We start from the raw sequence: 13,343 nt of genomic DNA, 5'->3' as shown, positions 1-13,343 counted from the left end.
GCATCACTCAGCTCAATTCTCTAGGCTTCCACTAACAAACACTGTCCAATCAGAGGGGAAATTACCCAGAGAAGGGGTGGGATGAGGACTTTCAGTGTAGAGCGGCTGTTATAACTAGATGAATGAAGCACTGGTCTGGTGGACTAATGCTAGAGAAGCAGAAAAAAACTTGAAGTAAGGAGTCTTACTTGAGGTAATGGAATTTCCCCCATAGTAGCAATACTTAACAATTTATAGTTTTTTGCAATCCTGTTGTCATTTTATATATCAATCATTTCATTACTGCATAAGGTAATGGCATATATTATCCTACCCCTTCTCCACAGGAGAGAAAATACAGGCTCAGGAACTGAGTCAACCAAGTTCACAAGCCTAGCATCAGACCCAAGACTCAATTATGGATCTTTGTCTTCTAAATCCAGCATGCCTCCCATTTTAATGACTTAGAACATGATTTGCAAGGAGGAGCACTGAGTATGATGCTTGCATGTTCTGTACTACAGCCTCCAGAAGGCTGGTCCCCATGGATGTGCCAACATTCACTCACCCAAATGCCCAGTCAAGACTGCTGGAAAATAAATGGCTCAGAATCTGTTTTCACCCACAGGACTAACCAAACCTTCTGATGGAAGCACCATGCCAGGAAATCTTTGCTGTTTATTCATAAAGCTGAAAAAATATTGTGAGTTACTCCTCTTGCTCATTAACTACTTACTCTGCTTCCTCAAAGAGATTCCCAATGTTTTTCAGTGGCTCTGCTGCGGGGCTCTGCGCCAGGATGTCTTTTATCTCGCTGACTTTCCTCTCCACTGAGTCCACAGTCTCACGGTAAGGCCCGATCACACCACTGATCTTCAAGGCCTTGGCTTTCTCCAGGAATCTGTGTGTCCTGTTGGTCAGCTCAGCAATGATCACGTCCCAAAGAGCAAAGCACTGGTGGCAGGGTGTGCAGTCAGGGAAGACCCCCGAGTACCCTCGCGTGCACTTGTCACAGCGTGGACCCTCAACACCCTCCACGCAGACACACTGGCCCGTGGACTGGTCACACTGTGGCGTCTCAATGCCCCTGGGGTCACAGTCACAGGCTAGAAGGGAAGAACCAATGCTAGCTGATCTAATTGATCATGAACCTCAGTGACAAGATGTGCCATTTAGAATCCTCATTTCACTGTGAAAATGGGAAGGTGTCAGCCATCGATGACAACTGATCAGCAGCTCAGGTAGAGACTGTAGCAGCTTCCTGTAGCACATGCGTGACTTCAATGGTTGCTAACTCCTTAGCAGTAATAATACTTTAAACAGAAATGTTTTACATGAATGACCCCATTTAACTCTCACAATAACCCCATGGGATAGGTGTTATAATAATCACTATTTCACAGATGTGGGAACTGAGAGATCAGAGAGATTATGTAACATGCCTCAAGTCTCACTGCAAGGGAAAGGCCACGCCAGGACTCTGATTCAGTTCTTTGCAAATCTGGAGTCTGTACTCTTCACCTCCGTTCTGGCCTTTGCCTCCCCTTTACTAGGATTTCCCTACATACCACGTCTGTACAAACAATCCAGGTTACATCCTGCTAACATGCCACCTGGCATCGGATACATCACAAATGAGCAGCTCCTAACATACCCGACTCTATCTCGCAACAAAACATATTTGATGAAATGCAATAAACATGATCAAAACAAAACAAAACCCAAAGGAATTCTAAGTATCCAGTTTAAAGGCTTTTAATAAGTATAATCTAACTTGGGGGTGTCCGCCATTGTGATGACCACTGCCAGTACTACAAGCAGGGATCTTGGGAGCCATGCAGTCTCAGCCTTATGCAAAGCCAAATGGCATAGGGTAAAATCACATGCCATACAGGACAAAATCTGTTCTTGGCCAGTAGCTGTGGCTGAGATTACTTAGCACAATGGCTGTGCCCTTGAACCCTGGCTTAGATTCCCAAATTTCAGGTGACCAAATCATTTTTATATCAACATCTGACATTTAAAAGTATTTATATAAGGTTTAAGTAACAAAAGGCCTTATACTAACATCTTATCACTGGGCTTCCACCCATTCTGGCAAAAGGTAGGAATACATAAAGTAATATACTCTCTTATTTCTCTAACTGGATTGTGGACTCCAAGGGCAGAGGCACATCTTAAACAATTTTTCCTTTTTCAGCATCGGGCCCAGGGTTAACATGCAATCAGAATCCAAACGTCTTTGCCAAATGAAGCCCTAACCTTATTTTAGTCTAGGCTTGCAAGGACACTTACATACCTTTATAACAGAAAATAATCCTCCTGAAGTGCAATGTCAAGTGTGGCAAAGCACAACAGATTCATGTTTTCTCAGATTTTTTTTTTTTTTTTTTTTTTTGAGACAGAGTTTTGGTCTTGTTGCCCAGGCTGGAGTGCAATGGCACAATCTTGGCTCACTGCAACCTCCGCCTCCTGGGTTCAAGCAATTCTCCTGCCTCAGCCTCCCGAGTAGCTGGGATTACAGGCATGCGCCACCACACCCAGCTAATTGTGTTTTTTGTTTTTTTTCTTAAATTAGAGACGGGGTTTCTCCATGTTGGTTAAGCTGGTCTGGAACTCCCGACCTCAGGTGATCTGCCTGCCTCGGCCTCCCAAAGTGCTGGGATTACAGGTGTGAGCCACTGCCTGCGGCCTTTTCTCAGATATCTTTATAAAATCTTGGGCCAATAGCTGTGATTTGCCTCTGAAAAACTTCCTTTTTTTTGCGGAACAGAGTCTCGCTGTGTCGCCCAGGCTAGAGTGCAATGGCACGATCTCGGCTCACTCCAACCTCCACTTCCCGGGTTCAAGCTATTCTCCTGCCTCCACCTCCTGAGTAGCTGGGACTACAGGCATGCGCCACCACACCCAGCTAATTTTTGTATTTTAAGTAGAGACAGGGTTTCACTATGTTGGCCAGAATGGTCTCGATCTCTTGACCTCATGATATGCCTACCTTGGCCTCCCGAAGTGCTGGGATTACAGGCGTGAGCCACTGCACCCAGCCTTCCTCTGAAAAACTTTCTAACGGAACATCTCCCAGAACCAGTTATACTGAGGATCCTGAGATCTGCTATGACATCACCATCCTTTCAACCCAGAGATGTGTTTGTGGCCCATTCATTTGGCCCTCACCACATCCTGCCTTGTATTGCTAGTTTATCTTTTTATTGCCTTTGTTCTCCCCCTACATTCCAAGCTCTCGAGTTGCAGGTTTGAGGAGGACAGCATTGTGGTTAAGAGCATGAACTGTAGACTGAGGGTGTAAATCCTGCCTTCTCCACACCTGTTATGTGACCCTGGGTAATTAGGAAACTGAGTCACATCTTCCACATCTGTAAGAAGAGGTAATGATTATAACTACAGGACTGCTTTCGAGATAAAATAATTACAAAGTGCTTAGAAGAGCATCTGGTCTATAGCAAGCATTCAATAAATAAATCATTTTTATTATCGCTTTTTGTGTCCCTATAAGTGTCTGGTAGTCTTCTGCTAATAGTGATGCTTGGTCATATTTCCATTGGATAAAGGGGAAAAACATATGTTCTGGCCATATGTTTATATGTATTTGCCAAAAAACATGATTATTCCAAAATTTGAAGGTTAGAATATTAATTCTTCAACCTTTAGGATTTTAAAACATGTAATTTCCTTAGTGCCTGGGGTTTTCAAAACCAAGACCTTAGGATTTCAAAAGTAAAACTTGGGTGTATGTTTTTCAAAAAACAGATCCTTTCCAGGCACTTAAGGTATGTTTCATTTTTCTTGTTTGGGGAATATTCTCATAATGAATCAGGAAGCTGCTCAGGCAAACCATGGATAACTTTAATGGTGATCCATAGACCATCAGTTCTATGATGTGTTCCTTGAAAAAAGTATCCCATTATGAAAAATTCTGTATCTTTATCTTGAAGATTAAAAACAAGTGTCAGCATATTATAGACTCAGAAGAGTTCTGCAGGAAAAACTTGTTTTACATTGTTTTTATCCAGTTGTATGCCAAAGTCATTTGGCCGTGAGATCTTTTCTTAGTGGAAGTCAATGCCAGTGACACCTCAGAGAAATGATGAGAAAGGCTTGGGAAAACCACTACGTTAATCAATTTCTGAGATTAGGAAGAACTTAGATAAGTTACAAATAACTTAAAGAGCTTAGTACCTTAAGAGTTTATGTTGTTTAGATTTTAGAAATAGATTTCCATTATCATTTGGTAAAATTTAGTCATCTTCCAGAAAGCTAAAAGTTACCCGAGTCACCTGGGTCCTCAGCTCTCAAACTTGGGTAGGTATCAGAATCACCTGGAAGGTTCATTAAAAAACAGATTGCTTCTCCACTCTCCTCCCATCCCCCCATTCTGATTTAGTAGGTCTGGGTGGGGCCCAGAATTATTTTTGTTTCTAAGTTCCCAGGAGATACTGATGTTTAGAGTCATGAGACCCTGTTTTGTGGAGCACTGACTGTTACTTTCCAGCTGTTTCTGCCTGCCTTCTGTATGTTAGAGAAAAAAAGAGCATGTGTGTGTGTGTATGTATGTGTGTCTGTCTGTGTGTGTGGAGAAAGAGATACCTTCAAAGGGTGGCACTGGAGCAGAATCACGACTTTGGAAGTTCACCAATGTAGGCTGATGCACAAATCTCAGGACTTACATAACAGAGGAAGAAGTGATGCCATTTGTAATAAAACTACATTGTCTGCCCTTGCCCTGCAGGGCCCAGCCAGTGGTCAGGGGGAGGCAGCCCTCTGGGGTCTACTCACCCCTATCTCCCTTAGGCATCACACAATTGAGGCAGAGCTGCATATTGCTTGTAGTTTGCTTAGACAATTATTTATTTCCCATAGATGATGCAAAGGTACACCTTTGTTCAGTCCTAAATATTAGGTTTTTGCTGGATTCATGCTTGGGGCAAGGGATGCATGCATATGTTGATTTATTTTTAATTTCTCTGATCATTTTGCATTTATTTCATTGCTAAAGGCATGTCTCGCTCCCATTCTGTCACAGGCATATTTACCGGGAAAAGAGCCCAACCCTGAAAGACTTTAAAGGCAGATAAGGCTTCCCTCTTTATCTGGCCAAGGGAAATTAGCCTGGGCAAGAGTTCCAATGAGCCAGCAGAGCTTCGGCTCTCTCCAGAAGTCAACCACCAGTTCAGCCCAACTGACCAACATTCCTTTCTCCCAACTGAAAAGTAAACCATCAAATCTCACAGATGACTGGATTGCAGTCTCATTATTGAAAAAGTTGGTCCTGATTCTCCGGGAAGGGCACCAAATAACTAGTCTCAAATGCACCTGGTTTTGATTTCAAGCTGAAGCCCCTGGTCATGTGCTTCCCTCCCTGGCTATTGAATTTCCAGAATTGCTTCTCTTGGGATCACCTAAGAGGCAGGCACCAGAAGGCCCACATTTTACAACCTTGTAAAAAGACCCCCTCCCTTCAAAAATATTTTCAGTGAAACTCCCACACTCATGTGGCTGAAGCGGAAAGGTTAGTTCACACTTAACAAGTTAGTAAAACTTCATAGACTAATGTATGGAGGAGATTCTCCCATCATTTCACACACCCACCAGGATCTGAAAACCTGTGAACTGACTATTCAGGCTGCCGCTGACGAGGTCCAGTGGGGTTTCTTCTCTCTTAAGAGAAAGGAATCAGAATCCAAATGACCTGGATAAAGCACAGCCTTACTTTAAGAAATGGGATTACTTGGCAGAGAATCAGAAACTTTCTCTTGGAAAGGAGGGCATATGTTGTTGCCTAATCTTTAAGATGAACAAATAATAAAAAGTATTTTTTAAATAAGATAATCATTTTAACAAGCCGTAATAATTCGACTTTCATCTGTGAATACACTCTCTGTTCTGTGGTCAGTAGGCTTCCTCTATTTTTACTAAGTTTTCTTATCATTTCAAACATAATTTTTAAGAGGTAGGTAAATGAAAGCTATTGTACTGATTTTCAAGATATGAAGGCCCAGAGAAAAACACTAGCAAGTCAATGCCAGAATGGGAAATAGTCTATGTACCCATTTATCACATAGACCTATATTGCCTGCTTCCTTTACATCCTTCCCTCTGCTCCTCCAGACCTTCCTGTGCCCACTGAACGAAGTCTACCCTCAATGGCCTGCTACTGGAGGCTTCGCACAGTCTGGTGAAACCAAATCTCTCTATGACTCTCCAGCTAAGACTGTTTCCTGAGGGCACCTCCCACAGCTGTATTGTCCTTTAGCTAGGATGACAGTTTCCTCTCTCAATACCAACTGTCAACGAGTAGCCCCCAGGTTTGTGGAAAGAGCTGGGACAGGAGGCCACACAGGCCTGGCTTCAGATCCCAGTTCTTTCCTCACTCGGGATAAGCCTTTGGGCAAGTCCTTTAACCTCTCTGAGTCTGAGATTAGTCAACTGTGAAATGGGGATGTAGGTTGTTTGTTGCAAGGATAAAATTAAGAATACTTACATAATATGCCTAAAAGTGCTTGGCACTCAGCACATTCTCTGTAGATGGCCACTAGAGCTAATCTTTTCTGCAAACCCTTCCCTGATGACTCCAGTTACTACTGATCTTCTTCTGACAAAAGTTTGTGCCACTTACTTTCTGCTATGTTTTTACTTCATTTTATGTACCTCATGTCCCCAAATAGCCTGCAAGTGGCAGAACAGTATCAGCTGTTCTCTCTGTGTCCACTCCTCACTCCACACCATTGGTCACTCAGTGTTGGGCTTATTATCCTCCTTTCTGTTGGAAACTTAAATTTGCCTTGGGACAGAGAAAGTGCTACACCCTAAGATTCAGGTAATGGGGTTCTCTTCTGCCATGGACCTTGCCTCAAAGCAACATGGGATCCCAGGATCTGCTGCAATGCCAAGAAGTTTACTTATACTTCAGGCATTTCTATTTACTAAAAGCAAGGGCAATTTAAATAATTTTTATCTCTTATATGGGATTTTCTTTTTTCTGACATTCTCTTCTATCCTTTTCCCTTTTTGGCCTCAGTAATATAACTTCAATTTTGGAATGAAAGTTGGGGGATGAATATAATTTCATCTGCAGAAATGAGCTGCCTGTCTAGCACAGGGATCATCAAGTTTTAATGTAAAAGTTGAAATAGTAAATCTTTCCAGCTTTCAGGCCATTCTGTCTCTGTCATGATGACTTGACTCTGGCATTGCTGTCCACAAGCAGCCAGGGAAAATACATAAACAAGTGGGTGTAAAACTTTATTAACCACTATGGGCAGGGGGCTGGATTTGGCCTCTGCCTGTGGTCTGCCCAGTTCTGGTCTAGCCTACCACTTCTGAGGACACATTCTGTAATTAGGATTATGTAAGACAAGACTTCACTCTACTTCAACAGTATTTATAGGTCTCCAAAGAATCGAATGAAGTCTGATTTTCTGAGTCACAATGGAAATAGTAAGGTGGGTGGTTGTGAAAGAAATCCCAACATTAGAAAATACAGGCATTCTAAAGATTAATGTCTGGGCAAAAGAACACACTGTGTTTTTCTACTAAAAAACACGAAATGAGAAACAAGCATGGTGGGGAAGTGGCCACTACCCAAAGCCTCTTGAGTATGCCCCACATTTACAGTTTGCCTGGGTTTAGAGACACTGCCCTTTTCCAAGAGCCAGAGGCCCCAAATGGAAACTTTACCCTTCCTTTTTGCTGTCTATGAATCAACAGAAAGATTCCTCCTGTGACCCTTGGACTCCTGAGGAGGACAATGCAGCGCTCCAGGCTGTTTTCTCCAGCACGTTCATGGTGGGTGGATGAGATTCCCTCTCCATCCCAGCACAGTGATGGGCTTGTTCAGGCTTGGCACGATTGGCCAACAGCCCCAACCCGCCTGGACAATAGGAACATTCAACAATCTGTAAGTTGGAGGCTCAACTCATTTGTCTTTTATATAACTACGTTCTTTTTTTCCATAAGGGGAATACTTAGCTAGGACTTAAATCTTTCTATAAGCGTATTGTTAGCTAGTTGGCACCAGAAAGTCTAAATTTATGCCCTCTAACAAACCAATTCAACTGAAAACATATTTGTCAAGCAATTACATAATTGGAGAAAAGAGCTGATGTTCTTTTTGCATAGTTGCATCTAATTTTGAATGACACCTCTTCTTGCCCCTGCTGATTTCTGGGCCCATTGCTTCAGAAAGCCCCTGTCCTCCTGTTTCTTTTCGTGAATGCATTCCAGCACAAACAGAACCATGAGCCTTATCTGCCTCTGCGTCTTGGCCCCTGCCTTCACAGGCCACACTGGTCCTACTCCTGTTGCCACCCTGTATGCACCAGGCCCCTAGATGGCCATGAATCAATCCCCCATTGTCCACTCAAATCAGTTCTCACTCTCTCTGGGTGCTTTGTAGGTTATGAGCAAAAAGAGTGCCAAAAGCATTGAGGATCCAACACTTTCTCTGTCTGATAGACTGCCTTAAGCACTGTGGGACATTTATTATCCTTGGCTCCTGCATACCAAGTGCCTATAGCAACGACCCCATTATGGTGATGACCCAAAATACTCCCCTCCTCCCAAATTTCCAGATGTCCCCACCCCAGCTCAGCCACTGTGGGCACAAAGGAGGGATAGTGTCTACTTTAACACCCCAAAGAAAGATGCCCCAACATTTTATATCTTTTTTGTTGTTGTTGTGTTTGACACAGAGTCTTGCTCTGTCACCCAGGCTGGAGTGTAATGGCATGATCTCTGCTCACTGCAACCTCTGCCTCCTGGGTTCAAGTGATTCTCATGCCTCAGCCTCCCGAGTAGCCAGGATTATAGGTGTGCACGACCACGCCTGATTAATTTTTGTATTTCTAGTAGAGATGGGGTTTCACCATGTTGGTCAGGCTGGTCTTGAACTCCTGACCTGAAGTGATCCTCCTGCCTTGGCCTCCCAAAGTGCTGGGATTACAGATGTCAGCCACCGTGCCCAGCTAACATTTTATAACTTTGAATTGCCAAAGTTTGCAATGAGGTCACCTGCCTTCACCCCGTATTTTAACACTTTGGGGAAAGAGGATTTCTGGTCTTCCATGAAAAAAAACCAAACAACCTAAAGATAAGGTTGGAGAGATGACAATGTAGTGGGAAAACAAGGGGAAAATGGAACACCTAGATCTAGAACCTGGAAGTATCTCTTAGGATGTTTTCACTTGTGCTCACTTGGAGCTTCTAATACTTCCGGAGGGCTTGAAACCAACTTTTTCTTGCTGGTGTGAGCTGACTGGGTGTCAATATTAGGGTCACAAATATGAATGATACATACATATAAATGCAGAGAGGATTGGAAAGATTCCTATGAAGCTGAGTAAAAAGAGGAGTATACTGGGTGGGGGAGATGAGAAGGGACTTTGTTTTCTTCTAATACAGGAGTACCAATTGCTTGAAGTGAATGCAGGCAGCCTGGCTCCAGGACCTACACTCTGCTATGGGATCTCTTCATCTGTCTGCATCCCTGCTGCCCTTGTGCCACTGGGATCAGCCAACACAATGGGCAAACCATAAAGCCAGGTGATCTTTGTAGTTCCTCCATTAACTATGATTATCTATGATTATCTTACAGAAAAAAAGGAAATGCCAAAGGGAAAAGCACAAAGGAACAGACATATCCAGTTTCAATACATTCTCTTTAAACAAACCAGGTTTATTTGCAGAATACTTCATTTCTGTTTTTTATTGCTTGTTTGCTTTTCCTGATGAAAAGTTTCTTACCTAACGAGCTGACCTTTCTTCTGGATAAAATGAACAAAGAAGTTGGCGAACAATGATGCCATGAATCTTACTCTTTGCAGAGTTTCTAAAACAGGATCTAACTTTTGACCCAAACAAGTTGACAAGGTTCCTATAAGCCACAATTTCCCTGGCAGATTTAGAGGCGAAAGTTTAAAGAGAAGATAAAAGGGTAAGGAGTAAAGTTCTAAGGGCCACATGAACAACTCTCTGATTGACTGACTGGGTAGCAGGCCTTTCCTGCTAACAAAGCTAAGATGGAGCCAAAGGTCAGAAAGCTTTGGCAGAGAAAGCTATTTTGCCAATGACACATGCTGACAGAATCAGGGTATGAGCAACGATAGAGCTATTATCTGGAAAAAATCAAGCTTTGAGGCATTACAAGTTTGAGGAATTTAACAGAGTAGTGATTACAGCCCTGGAAAAACCAGATTTTAAGCAGAGTTTTACTTTCAAGAGACACCTTGGAGAAACTGGTCCACTGGATTTCAATACCTTCTTATGGAAGTGGGGATATCAGATCTCATTAAGAACCAAATTTGGAGAATGATGAAAGAAAAGTACTTGTTTATTGACATAGCAAACATCATCCCCACTGTGAAACAAACATTAATCTAAGAGGTCCATACAAACCCTTCTGGCTAAGCATCGACTTAACACTCAAATCCTATCTAATTTGTTCTGATCTTGCCCGCTGACCTTTCTCTGCTGTTAAGGAACAGATGCACCCTGAAGGAACACAGTTTCTAGGTTCCTGACCTTCTATAGGAGATACTGAATGAGTTGCCAACTTGAAGATCTGTATTATTTCTTGCTGTAGTTGTGTCCAAAAAAATAAAACAGTCATTTTAAAAATTTAAGAGTCCTGGCCGGGCGCGGTGGCTCACGCCTGTAATTCCAGCACTTTGGGAGGCCAAGGCGGGAGGATCATAAGGTTAGGAGTTCCAGACCAGCCTGACCAACATGGTGAAACCCTATCTCTACTAAAAATACAAAAATTAGCCAGGCATGGTGGTGTGTGCCTGTAATCCTAGCTATTTGGGAGGCTGAGGCAGGAGAATCGCTTGAACCCGGGAGGCAGAGGTTGCAGTGAGCTGAGATTGCACCACTGCACTCCAGCCTGGGTGACAGAGTGAGACTTCATCTCAAAAAATAAAAAATAAAAAAATTTAAGAGTCCAACAGAGACCTATAATTTCAGATGTGCAACAAATATATACCAAAGAGTACATAAGAAACTACAGAAAATATTTATCCATAATGATCAATTAAAAACAGGGAAGAAAATCAAGTAGGAAAGAAAGAATATAAAAACAGAGTTGCAACAGCCTGTTCAATCTTTTCCATAAATACTTTAAGATCTGAAAAATGACTTTCCAGGTCAAAAAAATTGCAATGCCATAAAAATCAAGCAATCCTTATGATTCACTTAATTTTAACAAGTTTTTGTTTATAAGAAAATGACAGTTTTTGTTTGTTAGTTTTTTTAACATAAGCCTAGATGAAAATCTGGGCTTTATTCACATTTAACTGACTTGGAGCCCCTACCGTACATACCTTTGTTGTGCACGAAGTCTCTATGACATTGCCCTCCAGTTTTCACTAGTGGGGATGTTATCTTACGCACATATGCCAAGAGCTTAAACTGTCAGCAAAGTCTAGTTGATCCAATGAATCCAGTGATTTTTTTTTTTTTTTTTGAGATGGAGTCTCGCTCTGTCGCCCAGACTGGAGTGCAGTGGCCAGATCTCAGCTCACTGCAAGCTCCGCCTCCCGGGTTTACGCCATTCTCCTGCCTCAACCTCCCGAGTAGCTGGGACTACAGGCGCCCGCCACCTTGCCCGGCTAGTTTTTTTTGTATTTTTTAGTAGAGACGGGGTTTTACCATGTTAGCCAGGATGGTCTCAATCTCCTGACCTTGTGATCTGCCCGTCTCGGCCTCCCAAAGTGCTAGGATTACAGGCTTGAGCCACTGTGCCCAGCCTTCAGTGATCTTATTAGGATAACCATTTACCTCTTCTTGTGCCATCAAGGAAGTTGGCCACAAAATACTGTTCAGAGGGGGTAAAAAGTCACTTTGCCAAACATGGTTCACATGGTCCCACTTTGGTTAAAAGTATTTTAAAAAGCAGCTGTGTGTGTATTTATGGTGTGTGTGTGCGCATGTGTGTGTGCTGGCTTACAGACACACAGAAACAAACTTTATCCCAGGGTATGAGGCTGGGAGAGTATGCACATCCACTCTTGACTACCTATACTTATGGGCAGGGCTAGATTTGTTAGATTGTTTTTTAAACAATCAGTGTTAATTTATTTTGCAATTAAATACAGGTTCTTATCGACACGTTAATTTGTACTGTGTTTTATAATTTACAGAAGGCTTTTGCAGAAACCCCGTTCCCTCCACTCTCTGATGAAGTCAACGCGAGAACGCCCGCACCTCACCTCGGCACTCCACGTCAGGGTCTCCCCAGAAGAGTTCCTGGCACTCGCTGCAGGTGCGGCCTCCAAACCCAGGCATGCACTGGCACTGCCCTGTGAACTGTGGCCAGAACACAGACCTTAGTCAAGCAGGCTTCAGGCCAGAAGCCAGTTGTCATCTTTTTTTTCTAGCTGCCAGTTAGAAGTGGGAATGAACTGTTCACCTGAGAAGGTCTCCATTGACTAGGAAAAGGGACTCCCGCTTCGATCGTAGGTGTCGAGAGCCCCATGCCAGCATCTAACTGCTCTTTTGCAACAGGGCTTGGAAAGGTCTGTGGCATATTATTATTTATTTACCTGTTTCCTCACTTTTATCCTCGCAGATCAGCCACAATCCTGGGCCACCTTTGACTCGCCTGACTTAGGGAGTATGTCCTTAGTATGTGTCAGGAAACAACAGCACTTTTTACAATGCTGGGTATGGCTAACTGGTTCCTTTCAAGTTGAGAAGCTAAGAAAAAAGTCTGCTTCAGCGGCCAGGTACTGAAGAGAAGAGAAATAGCACACCCTTGCCTATTCTTATGTGAGTCTGCATCTGCAGCTGGGACCCTCTATTGAAATGCTATGGGTGTGTCTGATGGGGAGTCTGTGCACAGTTATGTAGACCCAGCCAAGGGGTACAAATGAAGGCTGAGATCCAGGCCACGCTGTGTTTGCCAAGCCATGTGCCCTGGGGCCTTGCTCTAACTGGGGCAAAGTCACCATAAGCTGACCCTGGGCTCCTAAAGGCATCATCCCCAGCAGCAGTCCCTCACCTCATTGCAAGATGGCCCGAAGGAATGAGCAGCGTTGCAGTTGCATGGGTCACAGCCAGTGCCACTGGCCAGCTGCCAGGTATTAGGTGCACAGCGGTCACAGTTCTGCCCGATCACATTAGGAAGACACAAGCACTGACCAGTGGCTTTGTCACACTGGCAGTCAGAGCCGTTACAGTGCGCTTGCACGGTACCCAGGTAATTACAGACACACTCTGAAAAAGAACATCACATTTACTTATTGTCACACTCCCAAATACACAGGCATGCAGACATTAGCCACATCTAAACGCTAAGATGTTCCCACTTCAGATCCTGACCTTGAAATGCAAAGAAGGAAAGAAATGGAGGT

At 43.3% G+C, this 13,343-nt stretch overlaps 1 protein-coding gene and 1 long non-coding RNA gene across 5 annotated transcripts in view; one reads left to right on the top strand and one right to left on the bottom strand.

The window, feature by feature from the left end:
* Positions 1-13,343, bottom strand: part of LAMB1 (laminin subunit beta 1) — an 85,587-nt gene that overhangs the window by 15,333 nt on the left and 56,911 nt on the right. For all 4 annotated transcript variants that reach the window (XM_030931854.1, XM_010382437.2, XM_030931855.1 and 1 more), the window contains 3 exons: positions 12,992-13,206; positions 12,201-12,297; positions 716-1,085 (listed from right to left, as the gene is read on the bottom strand). In XM_030931854.1, the coding sequence (XP_030787714.1) occupies positions 716-1,085; positions 12,201-12,297; positions 12,992-13,206 (682 nt within the window). The remainder of the gene's footprint in view (positions 1-715; positions 1,086-12,200; positions 12,298-12,991; positions 13,207-13,343) is intronic.
* LOC115898140 lies at positions 4,196-13,097 on the top strand. The gene is made up of 3 exons (XR_004057854.1): positions 4,196-7,894; positions 9,397-9,537; positions 12,132-13,097. It is a non-coding gene; the product is annotated as an uncharacterized LOC115898140 (long non-coding RNA).

Source organism: Rhinopithecus roxellana, chromosome 6 (genome assembly GCF_007565055.1).
Source record: "Rhinopithecus roxellana isolate Shanxi Qingling chromosome 6, ASM756505v1, whole genome shotgun sequence".
Classification (NCBI taxonomy): Eukaryota; Metazoa; Chordata; class Mammalia; order Primates; family Cercopithecidae; genus Rhinopithecus; species Rhinopithecus roxellana.
Note: the sequence above shows the minus strand (reverse complement) of the source record. Positions and strands in the feature narration are given on the sequence as shown.